General features: G+C 34.6%; 1 protein-coding gene across 1 annotated transcript in view; it reads right to left on the bottom strand.

The window, feature by feature from the left end:
* Positions 1-8,192: 8,192 nt before the first annotated feature.
* LOC149781959 (OTU domain-containing protein 3-like) overlaps positions 8,193-27,686 on the bottom strand; it is a 37,431-nt gene continuing 17,937 nt past the window's right edge. The window contains exons 3-8 of the mRNA XM_089936141.1: positions 23,957-24,069; positions 19,353-19,475; positions 18,813-18,932; positions 18,243-18,336; positions 16,833-17,041; positions 8,193-10,379 (exon numbers count right to left, since the gene is read on the bottom strand). Of these exons, the coding sequence (XP_089792267.1) occupies positions 10,200-10,379; positions 16,833-17,041; positions 18,243-18,336; positions 18,813-18,932; positions 19,353-19,475; positions 23,957-24,069 (839 nt within the window). The 3' untranslated portion in view covers positions 8,193-10,199. The remainder of the gene's footprint in view (positions 10,380-16,832; positions 17,042-18,242; positions 18,337-18,812; positions 18,933-19,352; positions 19,476-23,956; positions 24,070-27,686) is intronic.

The raw sequence follows: 27,686 nt of genomic DNA on the forward strand, positions 1-27,686 counted from the left end.
AAAACTAAATTGTTAGTTAGAGGTGAAATTAAATGATGTTAGGTGTAAAAGCTCTGCACAAATCAACCATATGAATTGTATACTCCACCTGAGAAATTTGGATCTGTAAGGTTCTAGTGTAATGGTAGTCTGAACAAGAAATAGCTTGACTTGATACTATTCCATGTGTAACAAGTTTGACTTGATACTATTCCATGTGTGACAAGCTTGATTGATATTATTCCATGTGTAACAAGCTTGACTTGATACTATTCCATGTGTAACAAGCTTGACTTGATACTATTCCATGTGTAACAAGCTAGACTTGATATTATTCCATGTGCAACAAGCTTGACTTGATACTATTCCATGTGTGACAAGCTTGACTTGATATTATTCCATGTGTAACAAGCTAGACTTGATACTATTCCATGTGTAACAAGCTTGACTTGATACTATTCCATGTGTAACAAGCTAGACTTGATACTATTCCATGTGTAACAAGCTAGACTTGATATTATTCCATGTGCAACAAGCTTGACTTGATACTACTCCATGTGTAACAAGCTTGACTTGATAATATTCCATGTGTAACAAGTTTGACTTGATACTATTCCATGTGTAACAAGCTTGACTTGATACTATTCCATGTGCAACAAGCTTGACTTGATATTATTCCATGTGTAACAAGCTTGACTTGATACTATTCCATGTGCAACAAGCTAGACTTGATACTATTCCATGTGTAACAAGCTTGACTTGATACTATACCATGTGTAACAAGCTAGACTTGATACTATTCCATGTGTAACAAGCTAGACTTGATACTATTCCATGTGTAACAAGCTTGACTTGATACTATACCATGTGTAATAAGCTAGACTTGATACTATTCCATGTGTAACAAGCTTGACTTGATACTATCCCATGTGTAACAAGCTAGACTAGATACTATTCCATGTGTAACAAGCTTGACTTGATACTATTCCATGTGTAACACGCTTGACTTGATACTATTCCATATGTAACAAGCTACCTGATCAGTTACAAAATGCAATTAGAATTGTAGGGTAACTGGGCAGTCAAAGAAATAGGTTGAGTTGACTATACACCATGTATAATAAACTATTTAATCAGTTATGAGACACAATTATAGTTCAAAGGTAATATCACAGTCAAAGTTAGGAAAAGTTTCATATGACACTATTCCAAGTTTTCAGTCAAAAAGCATAATGTTCATAATCTTAGTCCATAACAAATAACTGCTGGAAATTTAAAGCTGATTATACTCTGATACTGCTTCTTGTAATGAAGATCAAATAGCAATTTTCATAATAATATTTCCAAGAATAATTGTTGAACAATGACCAAAATGTAGCTACCACTGTGACATATTGCTCCTTGTAATGTAGGTCAAAAGGTATAATTATCATAATAATAATTCCAAGAATAGTTGTTGAACAATGACCAAAATGTAGCTACCACTGTGACATATTGCTCCTTGTAATGTAGGTCAAAAGGTATAATTATCATAATAATATTTCCAAGAATAATTATTGAACAATGACCAAAATGTAACTACCACTGTGACATACTGCTCCTTGTAATGTAGGTCAAAAGGTATAATTATCATAATAATAATTCCAAGAATAGTTGTTAAACAACGACCACAGTGTCAATACTATTAAGCCATACTTATTTCAAACTGAACGTTATAGAGAATAAATTCCAAAAGACAGCATGTGGCATGCTTTTACAGGGACTGGCACCAAACATAATGATAATATGATCCAACGCTCCCAGTCATCAATTAAACTCTATTATTCAACATTTTCATCTAATATCTAACTGGTATTTTACGGCACAGCAACACAAGTAGGCTATTTAATGCAGAAACAATTTAACTAAAGTGCCTTGCCGAAGGTGACACCACAGTAGCTGACCTGGACTGATCCAATGGTTTGATATGAACCAACAACCTTTTCAGTTGCGCCTCCAGCGCACTAACGCCTAGTCAAACATCTCCAATAACACATTAACACCTGTACACCAATGAACTAATTTCATTAAGTCATTACCTTTGACAAATCTCTTGCACTTTTCATTTGTCCAATGTGGAGCGTGTTGGCCTGGTATGAGACCAGGAGGAGAGACAAATTGACAACTTTTAAATATAGATTACTGATCACACTGAGCAAAATCTTTTACAAGATTCATTGTCTGGTTATGATACAAGATTCAAATTAAGGAGACATCAAATATATGATTTTCAAACATTAGGATATAACTCTAAAAGTACTGTTTCAAACATTAGGAAAAAACTCTGAAAGTGCCATCTCAAACATTGGAAGATAACTCTAAAAGTGCTACCTCAAAAAGTAGGAGTTAACTCTTAAGAATGCTTTTTCAAACATTAGGAGATAACTCTGAAAGTACTGTTTCAAACATTAGGAAAACGCTCTGAAAGTGCTATCCCAAACATTGGGAGATAACTCTAAAAGTGCTTCCTTAAAAAGGAGTTAACTCTTAAGAATGCTTTTTCAAACATTAGGAGATAACTCTAAAAGTGCTAATCTGACAAATTTAAATCCTATACAGGACACAACTCTTGTCTCCAATGTATACCAAGTGTCATTAAGATATCTCAAATGATTCAACTCAAATCATCTTTCCTATTATTCATATTTGTGATAGATTTCATTTCCAAAAACATGCAATAGCAAACCACTTTCACAAGTCTCAAAATTTAAACTAAACTGAAAGGAACAACAAAGTATTTTAGTCATTTCTTGATAATCTGTTATAAAAACTCACTGAACCAAAGGAACAGCAAGCAGTTTACTCACATAAATATACTCCTACATCCCAAGTCCTACTCCCATTATGGAGATGAGCCAAGAGAAAAAAAACATGCAAGTAAAATCAATGGTCAATATGCATATTAATGCGCATTAAGTTTAGCTGCAATTCAATTAAAACCGCAAGAGCACATGCATTAAAAATTTATGTCATATACTGCATCAGGCTGAGAGTCATAGGGGCAATAACTCTTACAAATATCATATGATTTGTCATTACATGCATCTTTCGATGATGACCATAATATGGGCTAAGTTTCATAGTATCCATTAAACCCTCTCAGGCTACATGGATTTACAACATTGTATTACAAACTGCATTCATCTGCAGGAATCAAGGGCAATATCTGCAACAAAAATGGAAGGAGCAAAGTGATTTGTAGATATACATACATTCAGATGATGACCAAGTTTCAATGAAATCCAGAGAAAACTGAGACAAGCTGCATTTAAGATTCTGAAATTCAGCTGCAAGTCAAAATGGGCAATAACTCAGGTGCTGACCATAATATTTAAAAAAAAACTGTGGCAATCCATCAGTATGCAAGGGATGAGTTATATTAACAAAAATGTGTGCCAGGCAGAAGGAATGATGGACATGAGGATAGATCTATAAGCCTGCTTCAAAAAGAAAACCCAGCACCTATTAAGGTGGCTTCATGTATTTTAAACCTTAATTAAAGCTATTGTTGGTAGTGTTGATGTGGGTTTAATATCATTTATCAGTACATGTTGAGTTTATACATGGTGGCCAGCATAACAGGTGAAGGAAAAACCTGGGGAAATCCTGGGAGGAACCACCAACCCACAGGAAGTTACTGGCAAGCCTTCTCAAATAAACCACATTGGCCAAACCCAAGATTCAAACTCACGTGGAATTTGTGAGATGGCAGTGATCAGTAAAGGCAGCACTTTAGACTACTTGACCACCTGGGCATCCTCAAAATAAAGTACAGTAAACCCACAAGCTATGCATATAATGCATTCCTGAGATACCTTACGTATATAGAATTTGCGAGACTCATGATAAATATTCGCATAGGAAATATTATGCAAGTAAGGGATTGTGTTCCTTAGACCTCACATTTGTGGCACCCAAATAAAAACTTTTCTAGCCAATAGTTTATTTATTGTGTACAAAATAAATTTCTAAACTTTCAGTTACATTGTAAAAAATGCACACAAAAAATACAAAATGGACAACAATCTTCGATCTATCCATTAATGTAAGCCAAATCGAAGCCTGGTCGAACACATAAAAAAAGTGTGGTTCCTGCTTGGCGACCCATGCTGCATGTTTGAGTATATATGTGAATAATGCGTGTCTCAATGTGTAGTTTTCTGCTTTTATGTTAATCTTGATTCACATAAAGACTCCAGTAAGTCAAATATTCATAAATTGGGAGTTTACTGTAAGTTTTGCAATAAAACCAGACATGCAAACCATAAATCATAGATTACATTTAATCCAACTTTTGTGTCAATTTCAGATTTGACGAAGATGATGCAGCACATGCTGTCATTTGGCATATTAAGGTAAATATATCGGCAACAACAGTTTCACATCTTTTCCAGTTTTGTCGAACACCGTGTAATTTCCATTTTCTTTCCATATTCAAATGTCTATCATTCATCCCTACTGGTGTATATTGAACAAACATCCCACAGCAATATTATTGGCAAAACTATTCGACTGTACAGTGCAACCCCGCTGTAACACGCCTCGCTATAACGTGAAATTTGGATATAACACGGTCGTGGCATGGTTCCCAAAATTTTGTTTATTCATTCACACATGAAAAAAATATCGTCAAAGTACATGAAATGGTGTATAAATAATTTATTATCATTATGGGGAAGAGATCGCGTATGAATTCAAATTTAACATGATCATGGCGTGGTTCCTGAAATTTTAAATACATGTATGTGTATTTTTCTTGTACTGGGAAAGAATATATTTTTTAAATACGAGAAATAGTGTTTAAAACGTTTATTATCATTTTGGGGAAGCAATCGCATTTGAATTTTAATATGATCGTGGCATATCTTCTGAAATTTAACAATATTACCAGGTTCTTGAAGTGTTATGCCAAAATAAACATTATAGGTCCATGAGTAAAGCCAGTAAGTCATCTTTGTGATTGTCTTCAATTAATTCTATATACAATCGTTGCTCAAACAATAGCCAACATGTTTCTTCTTTAACTGCATACACATCCAAGCAGCATGCAATGCAGTGGTTGATAATAAATTCTCACAGTTTAATAACATAAAAAAACAAAAGCCACCAACATATTTGCTGGGCCTGGCGATGTTGTTAGATGCAATCAGTTGACCAGTAAATAATGTCCACTTTATTAGCTGGAAATTGAAAGGGTATGAAACTGTACATGCGTTTAACTTTAAAAATTTTATAAAAGTAACACATGACCATTGCATGCCTACTGCACTTAGTTCTCGGGTTTTACATGTGCATGAGGTTTGCTTATGAACTAGTTATTAATTTCCTATTTTTTATAAAAATATTTAACATTATGGAAAAGCAAGTTCACAAATGCAATTCATTCTCTGTACTATGCGCAAAAAGAAATTATTATCATTCTGTAGAAAAGACTGTGTATGAATTTGAATACGTAATATAATACGATTATGGTGTGATTCTTGAACTTTTAAATACATGTACGTGGATTTTTCTCATACCCGGAAAAAATATATTTATTTTTTTTATGAGAAAAAGTGTGTAAAATGTTTATTATCATTTTGGGGAAGAGTTTGTGTATGAATTCAATTCCAATATGACTGTGGCTTGGCTTCTTAACTTTAACAATTTCACCAGGTTCTTGAAGTGTTATGCCAAAACAAACGTTATCAGAAATATTACTTATTACTGATCCATGAGCAAAGCCAGTAAGCCATCTTTGTGATTGTCTACAATTAATTCTGTATACAATCATTGCTCAAACAACTGCCGACATGTGTTCTTCTTTAACTGCATACACAACCAAGCAGCAGACAATGCGGTGGTTGATAAAAGATACTCACAATTTAATAAACATCAAAAAACTAAAGCCGCCAACATGTTTGCTGGGCTTGGCAGTGTTATTAGATGCAATCAGTTGACCTGTAAATCATGTCCACTTTATTGCTGGTAATTGTAAGGGTATGAAATTGTACATGCGTTCAGCTCAAATTTTTTTTATACAAGTGACTCGTGACCATTGCAGGCCTACTGCACTTAGTTCTCTAGTTTTACATGGGTATGGTGTTTGTTTATGAACTCATTATTAATTTCCTATTTTTTTATAAAAATAATATACCATTATGGAAAAGCAAGTTCACAAGTGCAAGTTGTCCTCTGCACTTTGCACAATGATTACTATAGTAGTTTTCAAACTATTCTTTCGATATTCACAAAATCTGAAGTAAAAGTTATATGCATGCTGAAAGCATGTGTTGATTGTTAATTATTCTTGCTGTAATTGTTCAAACGAATAGGCGTAAAAGCGTTAATTATTGGAAATTTGCAATGGATAAATGTACATGCAAATGCATATGAGAAACTTTAGCAGTATGAAATTTGTAGACACCGTTCATAGATCTTGGAATGTAATGAACCATACACCTGCTTTGTCTTTCTTAACCTAATTTTGCTGTTAATTTTTCCCAATAAATTCAGACACATAATGATGTGTGACAAAATTATTGAATAGTTTAAATTTGTATGCAATTTTTGCAATGGAATTACATATATTATGGATTAATTGCAAGCTCCGACAGTACGATATCAGATGGCAAGTAAATGGTGTTGATACTCTGTTCATGTTGTTTGTTAGACACTGAATTCAGACACAATCTGGCAAACAAATTATTGAATATTGTAAATCTGTGTGCAATTTTTCAATGGAATTACATGCATTATAGATGAAATGCATGCCATAATGGCATGATGATAAATGGTGTTGATACCCTATTCATCATATACATTAGACATGAATACATGTATATGTGCCAATAAGTTGTTCTCTGAAAAAAGTAAAATACTGTAAAACCTCGCATTAATGAGACCCTATTTTTTAAACCCCAATTATCGTGTTATAGAGGGGTTCCACTGTATGACTGTCAAGTGCCATTATCACTATAGGCAAGAACTGAAAAAACAACATGGAAATGCAATAGTTTTAGCTAACCTACCCAACTGACTGTCATATACCTCCAGACAAGTACTGCAGAAAGCTGCATTTTAATGCCCTTTTTTCCATGCATAAGCAGTTTATACTATCACAAACAGCATACATGCTAGTGCACAATGTAGTTGCATATCAGTATTTGCCCTGGTTTATTTTATACTTATGATGTGAACTCTGTGCATTATGTACTGACAGATTAGAATCTGCATCATTTGCAGTCATATTTTTACTACCCTAAAAAATAAGGTGTACTATTACAGGGTTAATAAAAAAAAAGATAAAAAAAGAAAAGGTGTAACTGTATTATCTTGATTCATTTAAAATCAAATATCAGGAATGACTCTGAAAAAGACTCCTGGATTTGCCAACTTAGGAGTCAGTTGATTCCATACATGGAACTGCTAGTGGAAGCTTGGATGGACTTGAGCTTAATGCAAAAATAAATACAAATCACTGAACTATGAAATATATGTCACTGTGATCTAGTTGTCACTGACTGCTGCAATACTCCTTGTCATGCAATTACATGCCAAGTTATGTGTGTATGTGTATGCGTTTTGGATTTTTAACATAGCTTTAACTATTTTTCATATCGCTACAATGTCTGCAGTATGGCAGTTTATAGTGATGTCTATCACTGGGACATCATGCTGCAGACACGTAGCATATGTCCCCCCCCCGTCACATTATCCTGATACCAGGCCAACCAGTCCTAACACTGACCTCTTAATGCTGAGCATCAAGCGAGGCAGCTGTTAGTACCATTTTTATAAGTCTTTGGTATAACCCTGCTAGGGTTTGAAACCCGTGACCTTCTGCATCAGAGGTGGACCCTCTAACCACTAGGCCACCTGAAGGGTCGCCAAGTTATGTAACTCTGTAGGCAATAGTGCCTGAGAAAATCAGTTAACACAAAAGTTAACCAAAATCAATGGATCATGAAATATGGGTCAAAGTGATCTAGTTTTCAATGAATGATGTAGTACTCCACATCATATAACAAAATGCCAACTTCTATAACTCAACAAGCAATAGTGTCTGGCAAAATGAACTAAATGCAAACCCTTACCCGAGTGTTCATGCCGTATGAACCAACAGACATATCTAATCCATAAGATGGAATTACTGTCTAATATGGCCAATAAAAACAAGTGGAAAAATCTGAATATATAGGATAGAGGTCCGTATTTATTTTCGCAGTAAGTTACAATATGAAGCACTTTACTAAATAATGTGATTGTCTTTTGTATATTCACATTTTACTATCAATTACTTTATACAATTATATCACAATTATATCACATTACATAATTTATAGCAGAAGTGCCCTGCACACCCATTCTGGAGCAAATCTCTCAAGCCAAAAATATAACACAAAAGGTGTTATGAAAACATTGGGTTTTGGTTACTCATTTGGAATGATCATAAGAAAATGATTCTTACCAATAATGGAGAATCACAAGTCAACAACTGCCATTTGTAACAAAAATAAAAGTTCATCATGTACACAGTAAACACATATATAATTCAACAAAATCTGGCCAATATTTTTGTAATAATAATAATAATTCCTAATATCATATCATCTAACTATGAAAGCACAGAAAATTCACTTAATATAAAGTTGATAAACACTCTTACATCACATGAGTAATTTATTCCAAACTTCAAAAAGGATGCAATTCATATGCATGATTGTTTTTTTTTGAGAAAATTCTTTTAAAGGTCACAGTATCAAAATCTGGCCCATTCAGATCTCATTTGCAGCTGAGACTGTGTGGTGACAGCGATTAAGTGATAAACCAAAATTGTTTTAGATCCAAGCCTACTATTAATTAACCCAAATTTGGGATTAAATGGAAAAGTTATGCTTGATATTCTAGTAATTAATTTCAGCCAGTAAGTTACCTTCATTCTCTTAAACAGGGTATTTAATACTCAACCATACATAGGCTGGTAGTTTAGCTCATAAATTAGTTGCCACGACCATGATGATTATTGATGTCACTATACACCTTTAATTCACATTCATCGTATCAATGCACAGGTGATAAATGTTAACAGTGTGTTGATTACGGACTTTAATTAGTGTTGTACATATCCACATTCCAGATAACATGACCCTGTGGACAACTTTACTTTAGTAGAAATGGACCAAACACAAATTTTTGACACGGAGGTTAATTTAGGGTATTTACATGGACACAAAAATCATTGCTATGTGAAATTTTGATTCCGGTGGGCTTGATAAAAAATAAACACATTAAATGATGTTTTGAATACACAATGCCTACCTCATAAGTATAGTCAGAAATACCCAATATTTCCTTTACACTGATGTTGGTTGGTTGGTTGTATTTAAAGGCACTTAAAATGGAATGATTACTCTGCCATTTGAATCCAATGTCAGCATTTATACTGACTGAAATGAAATAGTCTCATCATTAGCAGGTTTTTACTAATGTGTGATCTGCCATTTAACAAGCTAATAAGAATACAAGTTCTTTAGTGCTACAAAAATGACTGAATTACAAGATGTTTTCAAATGCATTTGCACAGGGAACCAGCCTATGCCTGGTAGCATATTAAATACCATATTTAAAAGAAAAAAGATTACTTACTGGCTGAAAACATTCATGGAAAACAATTACTATAATACGCATTCAGAATGGGTACATAACAGTAGGGCTGAACCTAAATCATTTTTATTTCAATGCTGTCACTGCACAGGTACTAATGGATGTAAATATGTATTAATGGATCTCCCCATGCAGGGTGTGTTTACTGAGGGCACCTGCAAGGACATTTTTTTATTAAAAAAATGACCAATGCAGCATATAATTTTTATTAATTTAAATGTTTCCTCTTCAAGAAATCATTTATAAGAGGTATGAATGATTTGTTGGTCATACCACAATTATTTAGAAATATGGCAATACAATAACATTAGATCTACTGGACCTCTGTCTTAACAGACAATCACATCATACGTGCATCAGTTAAACATTAAACTGATTAAAACTGATTTAGATATATGAGCAAATTTCAGCTATTTGGTATTATAGATGTGAGAGTATATAGAATAGACATTTGTAGAAATAGTCCTAAATCTTTGCAATCTTATTTGGTATTATAGATGTGACAGTATATAGATGAGACATTTGTAGAAATAGTCCTAAATCTTTGCAATCTGTAGATCTCTGGTAATGACTGTCATCACATTTTCCTCATCATCACTGCTAAGTTGCTGTGGTTTGCCTCCCAGAAACTTTTGACGATGTCGTTCCTCTGCTCGCTTCTTCTTCTCCAGCTTCTTTTTCTCTTTCTTTTGCTTGGATGACATCTTTTCTGTGCTCTACAATACAGATAAACTCAATGTCTGTAAAGTTTAATCTTAAATCAAAACGTAAAAGAATTAACAATAAAAAAAATTTCTGTTTCAATTGAAGAACACTTAATATTTTAGCCTTTTATTTTACAATTCTGGTTACAGTTCTGGTGTTTTTTTCTTCTTTTTATTTGAAAAACTAAGTCAGTGCATTCTTGTATAACTACTGCAATTGATGACAAATGTTCTTAGTACTCGAATATTCCCTGCGACTGGCCCTAAATAACATAATTGCTTCATCTGCTGTACACTCTGGACAAGTCCACAAATTGTGAAAATATCGTGCTGCTAAAATGCCTGAATGGACAAAATTTATCAACTTAAACAATTTCCTAAAGTACAACAAGTCTCAATTACTGCTAGAAGTTTTAATCTCTAACTTTGAAAGAGTTTTAATCCTGCAATTGTAACAATAGATTGTATCACCAAACTACAAATGTCTATTCAAATTATCTTATATCTGAACATTTAAAGATAAGACAAAACTGCCTGAAATATTTTTACTTTACAACTTTAATTCTGGTGAGGAATCCACCAAATATGCAAAGAAGTAAAATCACTTAGACTGGTTAAGGAATTCAATCCTGAAGGTCCAAGTGAACATTACAAAAGTAAAACCACTTAGACTGGTTAAGGGATTCAATCCAGAACACAGTTACTTTTTAATGCTACTTACTATATGTATGAAACCCAAACTGACCATGTCAAACATGATGCTTTCAAACAGGTTCTTCTCTAGGACACATAATTACATGAGATTATTTTTAAAAGAGGATCATGAAAAAAAATCAACAATATGAACAAAAATAGTACATCATATTTTCAAGTCAAACCCTTTTTCTTTGTTAAATCCATCCTATATTCAGAAAATGTATACATTTTTTAAATGGCAGGAACATACAACTGGGATCTTGATATTAAGGGTTGAATATAAAGGCCATTCTGTTTGATCTAAGAGCAGCATACAAGTGGATAAGAAAGCATCCCTCTCTGGAAGATGAGGCTAACAGGAACAGATATTAAATGGAAAGCAAATGTTGAGCTGCCCCATTTAGTGTGTGTGTGTGTGTGTGTGAGTGATTTGGATTTTTAACGTCACTTTATCAATTATTCAGTCATATCCCTACAATGCCTGCAGTTTGGCAGCTTACAGCAAGGTCTAAGACTGCAGCATGACTGGAGCATCATGCCGCAGACATTTCGCATCATGTTCCACCCAGTCACAACATCCTGACACCAGGCCGATCAGTCCTAACACTAACCTCTTAATGCTGATTGCCTAGAGATGCAGCTGTATGTACCACTTTTATAAGTCTTTGATATGACTCTGCCTGGGTTTGAACTCGCAACCTTCCACATCTGAGGCAGATGCTCTAACCATTAGGCCACTGGAGTGGGTAATAATTTGCATTTGAAAGGAGAATTTGAACCATCTCCATTTCCATTAATGAAGAATGATGTCCCACCCAATCACATTATCCTGAGACCAGCCCAACACTAACCTCTTAATTTTAGAGCACCTAGCAATGCAGCTGCTAGTACCATTTTTATAAGTCTTTGGTATGACTGGGCCAGCATTCAAACCAGCGACCTCACGCATCAGAGGTGGATGCTCTAACCACTAGGCCACCAGAGCGGTCACCCCATTTAGCACACGAGCCATGCCCGAGACTGACTGCTAGGTGTATCTGTCGAAGGAAGCCTCAATGACGAGTTCTGGGCAATATTCAGCCAGTTAGAAGAGAAACCAGAATGAGCATGGAACCAACAGCTGTGATGCTTTATATGGATGACAATTTTGACACATCCATCTATCACTGACTCAGGCTTCAGTGTGGAAAACAGTTGAGTTTTGCAAAAGACCAAGGTGAAATTGCATGGGAGACATCGTTTTGAGCAGAAAGGCCTGTTTGACACTAGGTACTTCCCTCTCAATGCAGTGCAAAATGTCAGTGACTAGAACCAACTGCAGCAAAAATACTAATTTTGACAGATGCAGGAATTCTATTGGAAGAAATTATTGAAGCAACAGGAGGAAGAATTCTGGGTCAGTAGTTGGAAGATCTGTTCTATGTCAGCAAGAAAGACAAAATATTAAAATAATTGGTCAGACTGAGCTCATAAGAAAGGATTTGTGATTATTCATCTTTGTTTTTATGAATGTGAAATGACAAAGCATCGCTGAATGGTAGACGTGACTGAACATGAAAACAGGTTGTCAAGAACGGTACACTAAGCTGGGAGTCTCAAAGTGTTATTGTGCCATAAAACGAACCATTCTAAGCATCAGATCTAAGTATCAATAACAGTCTGAGATAGATACCATGGTTCTAGAAAAGGTAAATGCATTTGATATGATGATGCCAATGCTGCTTTTTGAATTGCTAGGTACCAGTGTAGTACAACATCAAGTTCCGAGGTTCACTATGGTTATCTAGGAACAGAGCACAACAGCCATACAGGTAAACATATATGGTTCTCCAGGGCTAGTTCATATGGGACATACTACTAGTCCATTTGGGACATACTGCTAGTCCGTATGGGACATACTGCTAGTCCATTTGGGACATACTGCTAGTCCATATGGGACATAATGCTAGTCCATATGGGACATACTGCTAGTCCATTTGGGACATACTGCTAGTCCATATGAGACAAAATACCATAGTGGTAATGACTCTGAAGTCTGTCTAGAACTGGTGTGACTTGAAAAGGTCACGACAAAGTGGGCAAATGTGATACTGGAGTCATGTGAGGGACCCAAGGTGGCAAAGAATGCCCATATGGCATCAGGAAGTTGGACCAGTTTGGGGCTATCTCACTAATCTTGAACAAATATTTCACCAAAATCATCACCATCTATCCTCTGACCAGAGTGTACAATTTAATAAGTGTGGTCTGACTAAAGATTTATTATACTTTAACAGCTCAAAATTTTACAATCTCACAATAATAAAAAATATAACTACTTTTTCTCTCTGCCAGATAATTCATGTACTGATGAAAATTAATATTTCTGAATATTCTGCCCAGAAAATTTAACATTTTTATTATAAGGATTGTGTGTCTATGCAATGTGCAGGTTTAATGCTGGTCATAAGTGGTTTAGGTTGGTAAATTTGGTTGCACTAGATATTTGCTTGCCAATAAACAACATATTCATGATAATGTTCAGAATTTTCTTTAACAAATAATAATTTTTGGTTGCATTTCTGATCTTTGTTTTTCTTTTTGTTTATAAAACTATGACAATTATTTCATCTTGTACATGTACTGCAGTTGGTAATATGTCATGCAGACCGCTCCGGTGGTCTAGTGGTTAGAGCATCTGCCTCGGAAGCGGGAGGTCGTGGGTTAGAACCCCAGCTGAGTCATACCAAAGACATACAAAAATGGTACTAACAGCTACCTCGCTTGGCATTCAGCATTAAGAGGTTAGTGTTAGGACTGGTCGGCCTGGTGTCAGAATAATGTGACTGGGTGGGACATCATGCTACGTGTATGTGGCATGATGCCCTAGTGCTAGACATCACTATAAACTGCCACGCTGCAAACATCGTAGTGATTTGACTGAAATATTTTAAAAGCTGCATTAAAAATCCTAATCGCACACACACACAATAAGTCATGCTAGAAAATTATTGATGAAATATGACCCAATTCTAATAATCAGTATTGTTTCATAGCTTCAACAATATAATGTACCACAGAAATAACATACATCTTGTCAGAGTATCTTAGCTCCAAAAATCTTAAAGATAATCCATATTTGTTTTAAAAAATACTTAATTACAGAATACGAATATCGGTACTATTATTGCAGTAGACTGATCCAACCAAAATATACCATTAAAAAGTCTGAGACCACAAGAACCTCTGAAACTTGCATGTTCATGATGTTGACTACATTATTGCAAATAAATGTAAACCCAGTTTAACAAACAAGAGATAACAAAAAAAAAACTGCATACACATTTAAACACATTATACACCACCCCCTTGATAACTCGTGCCTTGACAACTTGTGAACCCACTTGTGGGGTCAGGGGTGGATCCCATTTTTTAAATAAGAAAATACTCAAAACATTTTTCCCTATTTGTTGAACTTGGTAATGGAAACTTCGATATATCGCTTGTTTTATCATAAAAAATGGTAGATAGTACCTGGAAATTTAATCAACATTATGAAATATCTTTTAATAAGAAGTCATATAATTTGCTATATTTTCTTTTCAAACAACATTCTTAGTACACCATAATTAACAATATTCAAGGAAATTCCAATCAATGGAAATGTCACTTATGCCTAGTGGAGACAGTACTTTAATAAATAAATACCAATTAAATAATTTTTTTATCAATTGAAATTTGTGTTCTAGTTCTATCTTTTAGTTCCTTTTAAATGTAATCATCATAAATGCGATGTATTCTCTTGTAATTAAACGTAAACTGTATCAATCTACTGTAACAGCTATGCATGCAAGCATTTCTCTGAGAACCTAACTATATGCCGACCTTGTTTTGATATTGGACTAGCAGCACCATTTGTTGTATTGTTTCACTAAATAAAAAGCTGGCCTCCTTTTCTATTATCATGTTAATTACGTCTTTTGAATCAAATGCAGGAGGTAGAATACAATTTTTTTTAAAAGGCATACAAATCCAACATGCTTAAGAACCAGCGACCCCAGTCATAGGTCAATTACCTCATTTTAGTCGATCAATCGAACAGTGTTGCAACCAAGCAAAATGAGAACTTTGCAAATAAAGAACTTTGCTTCACAGATACGGACCATTGTGGGGAAAATGAATTTCAGAGAATTCCTGAATTTGCACATAAAGATATCTTTAAGGATGATAAGAAGTTTCACTATTACATGCAATGAAATCTCAGCATCATATTTTACTGATCAAACAATATAAAAATTGAGTTTCGACATAGACGATTGTCACACAAAATAAATGTTGTGTGTTTTTGAAAAAGGAATCTTGTTTGGTGGTGTATCAACAGTTAGTCTGGTTCCCTGCTTAACAGACTCCTTGTTTCGCAAAACCCCGACTATTTAACAAAATAAAATGCATTGACATTATACACAAAAACTTTTGTGTACCATGTTGGTTGTTGAAACTAGGTGGAATCATGTTATCGCTCTTTCTGATGTAGGACATTTTGAAAATAAATGTAATTTTATACAGAATAACGAAAAACTTCATCAGAAAAAACATTTTATTGACATTTATTCTCATGGGGATTATAAAACAAAGATTCAGTCATTAAACAGCCCAGTTCCTTCCCCTCTAAACCCTGCAGTTCTCTGGCTGTCTAGCAGATATTTTGGAGGTCCCTTGGTAACTCGCACCCTCACTTATAGTGTGGTCTGTGTTTCTGGACCCCGATGTGTGCGAGTTATTGAGGGAGAGGTGTACTGCAATTAATTCTTGCAAATAACATATAAACCAATGTCCATGACTGCTTTGTCTCCTTTTATATGCTCTCCTGTGGTAAACTAAATCAAGCCCGCAATTACATGCTGGCTTGGTGTAACACTGATGACCACTGATCTTACAGTGTTTTAAAATGAATGGTTGTTTTGCCTTTATTGCCTTTAGCAAGCTTGCATCTATCTTTGTTTAGGTAATTACTTGATCATGAGTTGCAGATAACTCACATTAATTAGAACAATTAAAACAGTTTCATGACCGAGTGGAAAGCAACTCTAGCATCAGTTTTACAATACAGGTAAAACATTCCAACCTGAATTTTTTTGTCAGCTTTAAAAGCACATACCAGATGTATGGAAATTTATTGTCGATTTAGCATTTTGACAAATGTGGAAATGATGAAATCTCAAAAATTGGAGGGTCAGATTAATTAGTCTAATTACAGCACTGTATATTAGAAATTGCTTACTTAAAGTCAGTGAGAAAACAGACGAGTATACAAATACTTCCCATGTCATGTGAAAACTCCTTGGCTCGCTTAAGCCAGAGAAAGAACACAAACTAAAAGGTATTTGCAAAATCTCTGACAAGGCATGAGCAGAAACAGTAAACAGCAAATTACAATTACAGGATTTGGCATCAATCTCTCTATTCAGGACACTAATCTTGTCTGATGTCCATCTTCATGAACTGATGATGTTCATGCACCTTTAAGACTAAACAAGGAAAAGATGTCGTTAAAGTATTTTTTCACTTGGGAGGGCTGGATTTGCAAAGCAGTGAAAGGATTCCAAGCACATTTAGATAAAGTCATGCATTTGAAGAAGAATTAGCAGCTTTCCACTCATGAGCTGCCAAAACATGTCCAATGCCAAATAATGCCATGAGTACACTTTGCAATGAACCAGTCAGGTTGAAACAATATATTTTTAATACATTTTTATGCAAGATGTATCACACATATAAAATACTGTATACCTTAGTAGCTATCTGTACTTTGGTCCTAGCTCCACCATTATGACTGCTAATTGAACCATACCCTGAACTGTCATCTAGACTGCTTTCACGGAAATGGCCTTTACTACCATGCTCCACTGCTACTTGAGTAACATGTCCCAGACTTGAGGCTCCATCAATAAATATTCTACTATTAGTAAATGTTTGTTGTGAAGTCTCATCTGTTGCACCTGCCAATAGAAGTTAGACTCCATTGTTCCATTACAGGAATATGTGGGTATTCACTGGTGCATGTCAAAATGTACACCAATGTATGAAAGGGCTGGACTTTGAGACTACATTGTTAGTATGATATTTTAAGAATCAGGGTGAATTACATAAGGCCTTCTGTGTGGATTTTTTATTATCTATTTACATGCCCAAAATGGGTAATTCTACCAGTGAAACAAGCCTGGAATGCAGCATAAATGTAAACAAAACAATGAATGAATGTAAATTAAGTGATTAATGCACTTTGAAGAAAACAAAAATCATTGAAGCAAAATGCAGAATGGTAAATTAAACACAACAAAAATGCAAATACATTTCATGAATGGATTTAAAAATCAATTACCTTCTGTCCATTGCTAAATGTATGGTCCAAAACCATTTCACATATTATTTGGAATTAGATTCAGGCAGACAATTATCAATCTTTACAAGCTTTGAAATTCTTTTTGTCAAGGCATACATAAAACATGAAGACTATCACTGATGTGATGATATTATCACCGATGCTTGTAAATGCGAGACATTATGTAACCAAGCTGAGACAGCAAAAGTCTCACTTTCATTCAGAATGCAACACAAGAGAATCAGTTCAGTTCCATCAGTGATAAAACAAAAATCTTCAAATTGGAAGAGTTGTCTTCCTTGTCTTGCTTCAAGCTTTAGAAAAAGCTGTGCCAATCAGTGTAACCATTCAGCATCTTGGTAACTAAAATGTTTTATTTTTAAATTAATTTCAACTTAACAGCCAGCTCTCTAGATCTTAACATTGACAGTCTCAATTAATAATGAGTCAACTCTACAACTTACAACTGAAGGCATGCATTAATAAAAATCCCGCTCTCTAGATCTTACCACCAAGTCTCCATTAATAAAGAATCAACTCTACACTGAAGGCATGCATTAATCAAAATCCCGCTCTCTAGATCTTACCACCAAGTCTCCATTAATAAATAACCAACTCTACATTGAAGGCATGCATTAATCAAAATCCAGCTCTCTAAATCTTACCACCGAGTCTCCATTAATAAATAGTCAGCTTTTTACATCTTACCACTGACTGTCTCCATTAATAACAAAAACTCTCTAGATCTTACCATTGACTCTCCATCAATGAAGAGTTAGCTCTCAAAATCTTACCAACGACAACTCTATACATCTTACCACTGACTGTCTCCATTTCTTGAAGAATGATGGCAATGGCAGCATCAATGTCATAACTACTGTCTAATAAGGCATCCAATATCCTTTCTTCATCCTAAAAAATATGCTGAATCTTACTGCGTGCAATGTTTACATCCAGAATAAAACTGATCTTAAATATGAAATTGCATTACCTCTGTCTACTATATATGAGAATTAAAAAAGCAAATACAAATTCTAACCTATGTAAAACAAAACACATGAAACTGTTGACTTAACATACAACTAATTCACTAAATACACATTTTGCTATAAATTACAGCCCGATTTTTCATGACAATAAAAGGATATTAGCAAAGAACCTGCCTAGTATGCAGGATGGTTCATTACACACCTTAATCTCAATTTTGTGATATTTAAGATATTGTAATTTGAAAATGCTTAATAAAATTGTGAGAAAAAGCATGTCAGACTTTCGTTAACTTTGCAAAGGCAATCCAAAGACTAAACATAAATCAATCTTAAAACAATATCCCTCCTTCTCAGTCTCTTTCCTGTTTTATATGAAGATATTTTATTTCATTTCCTTACATCACAGCCTGTGGCCTGTCTAACTTCTTCAGTCAGTCTATCTGTATCTCTAATGGCTCTTACTACACCATCTTTCATAAGACCATTTTTGTGCTCTAAGGAGTCTCTGTGGTCCTTAACCTGGACAAGAAAAGAATTTAAAATGTGAAATGTGTAAGTAAATCAATTTGCTCATTATGGCACAAAAAACAAAATGCAATAATTTTAACACAAATCAGAATTCTGGTATTTTTATATGGCATTTACACACAAAAGATTTAGGGGTTCTTAGTGGCAAAAAATGACCCATGTATCAAGGAGAAAGATTAAAAACTTATACAAAATTACCAATTTCAGCAAAATTTTTCTGGCAGTTTTCTTCCCAGTTTGTTGGATTCTTTACCAAAATGATGAGTTCAATTCCTATTCCCACTAACCAAAGAAAAACAGGTTTTCAAATTCAATCAGACAAGAATGCAAGTGGGCATAAAACACATGGAAATGCATTGATTAAATCTATCATAAAGCATTCTTAATCTCAGTCTTGATTCTCTGTATTACCTCTATCCTAATATTTGCTGGAGATTCTGTGTTGTCATTGACTCTTCTGACACTGGAGTAGTGATCCCCATTGTGGTAGGCAATGTGAAGTTGCCTGGCTTTTGGGTGCTGACATCCCTGGATCTAAAATGAAAAGAAATTCTGGCTCGAAATACCATAATCCTGAAACAACAATTGTTCTGTGAACTAAATACAACTCACATATACAAACTGATCCCCAAGAGATGTTAAATAAAATAAATGTTGTATAAAACTCACAAAAAATGAAACATGCTTAGATCTCAGCCTCATATAATGTCAATTTGGATGCTGAGACAAAGTAATAAATGAAGCTGAGATTACATATTGTTCATAGTACATGTACTGATATATTGAATATTACAGTCAAGCCTGTCCTAATGGTCACCTGAATTCAGCAGTTACCAGGTCACAATGGCCATTCTAATCCCCCCGCCCCGCAAATTACCTGTATAATTGTAATGTAATCAGCAGCCACCTGTCTTCTGTAGCAGGCAGCCATGTGTTTCTTAACCAAGCAGTGGTTTCACCCTATCTTCTGCATTTGGCGGCCAGGTATTTCTTAACCAATAAATGGTTTCACGTTGCTTTCTGTACTCATTAAAGTGTATCAGCACTGACCACTCCAATTATGCAAGTTATGAATATGAGAAAACAATGAATGCAAAATACTACAATAATGCTTAATGATGAAATTCAAACTATAATTAATCAAAAGAAAGAAACCAGGAAAACTCGACTACATCCAAATCTAACAACCTGGAACAATATTATTTGTGATTATGGAAAGAAATTCAAATGTTTAGGTTTATTTCAATTTTCAAAGACTTTTAAGACCTCAGGATAAGGGGGCCCTGAGTGGCCGAGTGGTCTAAAGTGCTCTTCATTACGGATCACTGCCATCTCACCTCTGGGTCTGCTTGGGTTCGAGTCTCAGATTCGGCTAATGTGGGTATGTGAGAAAGCTTGCCAGTAGCTTCTCGTGGGTTGGTGGTTCTTTCTGGGGTTTTCCTGGGTTCTTCCTCCACCATTAATACTGGACACCATGTATAGCCTATACGTGTGCTGAAAAATGGCGTTAAACCCCACAACAACAACCTCAGGATAATCTGCTTGATTTTCCCAAACTTACAAGGCCTTGAAAATGCTATCTCATTTTTCTCAAACTGTCAAAGATCTTCAGAGACCATAAGAATCCTGAATAATAACTCTTTGTTCTATTAGAAACATGCATGTATTGAACCTGCTTCAGAGGTCACCTGTCAACGAAGGCCACTTTGGCCATTTCCCATGGATGGTCACTGTTGACACGTTTGACTCTACTTGCTTGAAACAGCTTAAAATGATTCAATTTGAAACCTTATTCCAAACAGATGTGTTATTGAAAAGCAAAGAATTTTGCAGGAGGATTAAATCAGAGGAAAATTAATGTCTGGAGATTGTTGTTGTTGTTGTTGTTGTTGTTGTTGTAGTGTTTAACGCCATTTTTCAGCACACGATAGGCTATACATGGCGGCCAGTATTAATGGTGGAGGAAGAACCCTGAAAAACCCAGGAAGAACCACCGACCCACGAGAAGCTACTGGCAGGCTTTCCCACGTACCCACGCTAGCCGAGCCTTGGACTCGAACCCACGCAGACAGAGGTGAGATGGCAGTGGTCCGTAACGGAGAGCGCTTTAGACCACTCGGCCACTCGGGGCCCCAATGTCTGGAGAATAAGACTATTCAGGACAAGGCAATACTCACAGAAGGTTATCTATATAACAACAGTTATACTTAAATGGTATGTGAGGGAACCATGTATAATAGACCCTTGTTTCATATTCTGACTTAACTACTTCACCAAAACCATTGAATAAACTATTACATATAACAAAACAATGTCTTGAAGCTGGATTTAATGAATACTTTACCACTGGCTTCGGCAAAGAATATGTTCTCAGTACAAACATGTTTCAAGCTATTTGCTCTTTTGTTTGTTCATTCATTATACATGAATTAATTCATTTATTGATAAAAAGTTTTGGAACAAGGCATAATGCCACTTATGTATTAAAGTTTGATCAGTTATTTTATAAAATGTATCATTATCTTGTCACTGATGAATTGCTTTTTTTAAAGCATGCATAATTAAATGTAATTTTTTTTATTTCTTTAGAAATTCAACATGAAGACTCATTTACTGCGTGGTCCAAGATGCTGACCTTTACAGAACACTCACATCTCAAATCTGTCCACATGGGTTTGGCTCAAATAATGTGGATATACGACAAAGTTTGCTAGCTGTTTCCTCTCAGTCTGTGGATCTTCACAGTGTCACTGATAAGCTTAGTAGCAATCAAACTTACTTTAATTGCTGTATGAGTTTCTAATGTTTGCTTGGTTTTGTGAGGTTTAATACAATTTTTCAGGACATGATAGACTGTATGTGGCAGCCAGTATATTTGATGAAAAACAACTCAGTACGACCCCAGGAAGAACTATTGACCTATGGGAAGCTATTGACAAACTTTCCAACAGACACATGTTGGTCAAGCTTTGACTTGAACTCAAACAGAGGTGAGATGTGTGAATGATACCTTTATCTATGTTGTAAAAGCATCAGCTTCAGCATATTGAATGGCTTTATATTAAGGGAAAACTGTAGTATATCATTTGTATGCAGGACCATGATGTAGTAATGAATGCTTTAAAAATATAAAATCACACTAGATGTACCACTTACATTTAAGATACATGTTTAGTTAATATGAAGTATATGTTTAATTAATCTGATGTACATGTGTGTTTAATTAATATCAAGTGCATTAATTTTTAATTAATATCAAATAACATGTATCTGATTTAATATCAAGTGCATGATTTTTTTAATTAATATCAAGTACATGTGTGCTTAATTAAGATCAAGTACACCATTTGCAATATTTTCATTAGACTAATAAGTTGACATTATAATACATATCACAAGATCCCTTTTATGTTATGCCCCCAACCCCATTTAGCTTGAAAAGACATACATAAAAAACCAGAACGTTCAGACCAAAGCCCCAATGCCAATCATCTGAATAATACCGAATACTGAAAGATAATGGTCCTAAACAATGTTGGGTTCCATTAATGTCCGATAATATCAATGTTTCACCTCAAAATGAGATACACTGCCATTTTCCAAGGGCAACACCCATGGGTCAACCAATTTCAGTATAAAGCTGGCACACAAGATTTGATGAAGTCACCAATATAAACATAAGAAACTAACATCAAGCCATGTCGGATTGTCTTCAGCCCAAGTTTTTGCCCTCCATGCTTTTTCTTCTCAGATCCACTTTTAAAAAAACAGCCTTGCTTCTCCTCATTTCTTCTGGAATACATTTTTGTGCCACATGTGAATGTTGTCATTATTAGATTAGTCACTAACGGAATTTTTCAAATATACCACATTACTACCTTTGGAACATTCCAGAAAAAGATCATAATTACAAACTACTTCATGGACTGAATTAAGGGGTGGCACCTCTTAATTCTAGACTGAATATCTGAACATCATTTAAACCTAACACCTTGCTTAATTCAAATTACGTTTTATGTCTGATAGCTTTTAACAAATCATTCCCTTCCTTCCAAACCTTAGATTGGATGAATGATGACATTGGGCCTATGATCTTTAAAGTGTGGATGAAAATACAGACTTACCAGACCAATATAAACATGGATACGAAAGTGAATGCTGTGTCAAACTTAAAAGGCAAGCTTGAAAATTATGATTCCTTCTATATTAATTTTTTTTACATGTGCTATAATTCCTTCTGTAATAAAATTTTACACATGCTATAATGGTATAAAGTCAAATAAATTAAATTCTAACAAAGGTCAATTTTCATAATCATTTAAACTGGTCAGAATATTCATACAAAATTCATTTGGCAAACTATTTACATACATACATACACACACACACACACACATATATATTATATATATATATTCCATACAATAATACTTAAAATAAGAAAAAGATTAACAATAACATTGTTTTCCAGGTAAAAATACACAATGTAAAATCAACTCTTCAAAAATGTATTATGGCTATAACTATGCTGGTCACATTTACCAAAACTGTAATCATACAAGTGTGAACTAGAGCATGAATAAACCACAAAAGGGGGCCCATAGTGTGTTATTGTAAAGGTCATTCACTTTCTTATAAAGGCAAATACAACTATATTGTATACTACTTGCCCAGATGACACAGCTCTATGGTACACTTCCAATTAACAGCTACTGGCTATGTAAATTTGAAACCAATCCTAATTTATAACTGCTACTAATAAAAAGGACAGTATGCCCCAATACATCTTTGCAAAACAACGGTCATGAAGTCACCTCCATCTACAAAGGCATGGAATGACGTGGACTGACAACCATTAGGGACTGAAGATACTCCCAACAATTTTGACTTTCTTTACAAAAGGTGGGGAAATAAAAGAGCAATAGAAAAAGAACACATTTTAAAATCAGAGCAGTCCAAACGTAAAATCGATAATGATTAAAAGGCTTTATTAAGAAAAAGTCTCCAATACTTACCAACAAAAATGGTGCGTTAAGCTGGTGGATTACAATGCTGACTTGGTGTAGTCTTGCAAATGCCACTATTGCATCATTGCCAACATATGTACCAATCTGACGGATATGGCCAACTTAAATATAAAAACGAAAAGCTTTATGGCTTTCAAGAATGACAGCAATAATAAAAACATATATAAGACAAAATAATTCCATATAAGGATGTAAAAAATGATATTTTCAACAATGCAATCTATTTGACTTTCCTAAAACCTTTATTCAGTAAAAACCTGCATAAATTGAAAATGAAACCAATATACAGACAAATAATGAAATCTAACTGTATAAAGTTATTTTTTTAGAGAATAAAACTGCAACTGTATGGTGTAGATATTCTAAATACAAAAGGGTCATTACAATCAAAATACATGAAAATCCAAGGATTTCGATATTCATTTTACACCAACTCCTTCAAAACTCTTTAAAGTTAGTCATTAAGTCTATGTTAAAATAACAATATAGGGTCAATAAAATAACACTATAGGGTCAATATACCTCAATATTAAAGTGACTAAATAAAGCTCTGAAACTGGCTGGTAACTTATGTTGAGCACCCAGGCAGAGTATCCCAAATCTGAGTCCCAGTCTTGACACCTGTGATACTAGGTGGCTGGCTGGCTGCTAATTATACATATAAGGGACTGTAGTTTAATTTGAGTCATGTGGATGCTGGAGATGTGGGATATGGCTAAAAAAGCATGGAGGTATATACAGAAACTGCGACAGATCAGATGGGTCCATTCTACCTGGTCTAAAGATTTTCATGTGAAGTTACTTCTTTGCCAGAAAAGGGCAAAGCATGTGCACAGTTGTCAACTTCAAGTCTACAAGTCACTTAAAACAGCTTCCATACGTTAGAAATAAATACCACAGAAACAAGATATATTCATTAAACTTTATAAAGAAATATTATTTTATTTCTTTGATTCAGCAAAATTCCTGCATGACTTTGTTATTGCAAATAATAGTAACCCTGAAAACAGGTAACTACTGAAAACAGGTGAAACACCAAGGTACACTCTTATTACCTTTATGAGATGAAATAGAAAATAAACTTGTTTACTTGTAAAAAGCAATCAGCCATTAAATTTCAATGGAGTAGTAAAATGTGCTCATGACTGGGTTGAACATACTTGGAATTTCATAAACCTATTCAAGCCAACTTGTGCCAGTGGGCAATCAGTGATTAAATAACTCCCCTCTAAGAACCCTTAAGTGGTCTCCAGTAACCACTGTAAACCAGTTACCATGCAGAAAATAAATCCATAGTAATCCTATATTCATTCACAAGCACAAATATACATAACCTGCTGAGGACAAGGTATCACCATATCAAATGTATAGTCATTAATATGAAAACTGGCCAGAAAGTGCCTTTGGAGTGGTCATTAGCTAAACACAAATACTGGACCCATATGTTAGTAAAGGCGTAATACTAGCTGAGTAACATCCAATTATCAAGTTTTACACTGGATCATAAACAATACCCAATAAATAAACTAAACACAAATTTCAACAAAATCACTGAACTATGAAACATGGGGCACTGAGATCTCTTTTTGCAGTACAGGTTTAGTTCTACCAAGATGCATCCCAAACATACTTAAATAATCTGATAGTTTCAAAAAAATTCTTAGGTATAGAAACACCTTGGAGATTTCAAATATTAGAACATCTAGGTATTGATTTACAGTCTTTTAGGTATGTAAACACCGTGAGACTTCAAATATTAGAACATCTAGGTATTGATTTACAGTCTTTTAGGTATGTAAACACCATGAGACTTCAAATATTAGAACATCTAGGTATTGATTTACAGTCTTTTAGGTATGTAAATACCGTGAGACTTCAAATATTAGAACATCTAGGTATTGATTTACAGTCTTTTAGGTAAGTAAACACCGTGAAACTTCAAATATTAGAACATCTAGGTATTGATTTACAGTCTTTTAGGTATGTAAACACCGTGAGACTTCAAATATTAGAACATCTAGGTATTGATTTACAGTCTTTTAGGTATGTAAACACCGTGAGACTTCAAATATTAGAACATCTAGGTATTGATTTACAGTCTTTTAGGTATGTAAATACCGTGAGACTTCAAATATTAGAACATCTAGGTATTGATTTACAGTCTTTTAGGTATGTAAACACCGTGAGACTTCAAATATTAGAACATCTAGGTATTGATTTACAGTCTTTTAGGTAAGTAAACACCATGAGACTTCAAATATTAGAACATCCAGGTATTGTGTTTTAAGTCTTTAAGGTATGTAAACAACTTGCTGAATTCAAATGAAAGACCATCCAGGTAAGGGCTACAATCATTTATGTATGAAATACACCTTGGAAACTCCAAATCTTAGAATGTCCAATCTACAATCTTTTAGGCAAGCAGCAGATAAACTCAGGAATAATCTCCCCAATAATTCTCTAATAATCTCGAAGTGTTACCACTTTAAATCACTGTAAATGACCTATGCTCCATATAAAGACACAGAAAAACTGCTATAATCTTTTACACATTTAGAGATGTAGTCTTGTAAATTATAGCTTTTGGCTACCGCCTTAGTCATTACACATGTATATTTTATTGTTGCATGCAATTTTACTATAAAATCTATTTATTTAATTTGATTTCTCTACATTTAATCTTTAAACAGAAATTACACTGGGACAGGTATATGTTTTAAGTATGGAAACAAGATTTTTAGTAACAAGGACAGCGTGTGTGTGTGTGATCTGGATTTTGAATGTAGGTTTAACAATTTTTCAGTCATATAGCTATGATGTCTGCAGTGTGGTAGTTTATAATGATGTCTAGCACTGGGGCATCATGCTGCAGGAATGTAGCATGATGTCCCACCCAGTCACATTATCCTGACACAAGGCCAACCAGGTCTAACATTAACCTCTTCATGCTGAGTACCTAGCAAGGCAGCTGTTAGTACCGTTTTTATAAGTCTTTGGTATGACTTGGTTGGGGTTCGAACCCATGACCTCCCATAGATCCTCTAACCACTAGGCCACTGGAGCAGTGAACAAGGTACAGAAGTATGTATTTATGTGTGTGTGCATGTGTGTGTATTTACATGAATCACTGTTTCTTATTCTTAAAATTAATTGCTATTTTAATGTTTATACTGTAGTCAGTAAAACTGCCCCAATAAGCTAATCCTTCTTATTATGTAATGCAAACCAACTACGTGAAATCTGTCGATGTCTGCCCTTTCACAAAGTTTCACACTCCAAGGCAGGATAGTATGCATATAGTATGTAGTCATGAGCAAAATGCAAAACCTTAACCAAAGCCAGTAAACAATGAAATATAGGTCAGTGGAACTGACAGAGATGCATATCATATTCAATTTCATGATAGTAGCATGAACAAAGGGTGAGAAATGAATGTCAAATACAAAATGTAACCCAAGTTAGTGAAGCATAAACAATGGGTAAAATAATCTAACACTGCAATGAGGGAGTAGTACATATCAAGAAGCATTCTAACATCACATTTCATGATTCTTGATAATCATCAGTTTTGCACACTATGTCCTACATTCCTCCAAGTCAGTGAAGCATAAAACATGGGCCATAATAATCTACCAATACAATAAGGGAGTAGTACATATCAGATTGCATCTCCTAGTCAAATTTCATGATTCTTGACATCATCAGTGTTATACATAAA

This window comes from Sinohyriopsis cumingii, chromosome 15 (assembly GCF_028554795.1).
Source record: "Sinohyriopsis cumingii isolate HCF-2022 chromosome 15, ASM2855479v2, whole genome shotgun sequence".
Lineage (NCBI taxonomy): Eukaryota > Metazoa > Mollusca > Bivalvia > Unionida > Unionidae > Sinohyriopsis > Sinohyriopsis cumingii.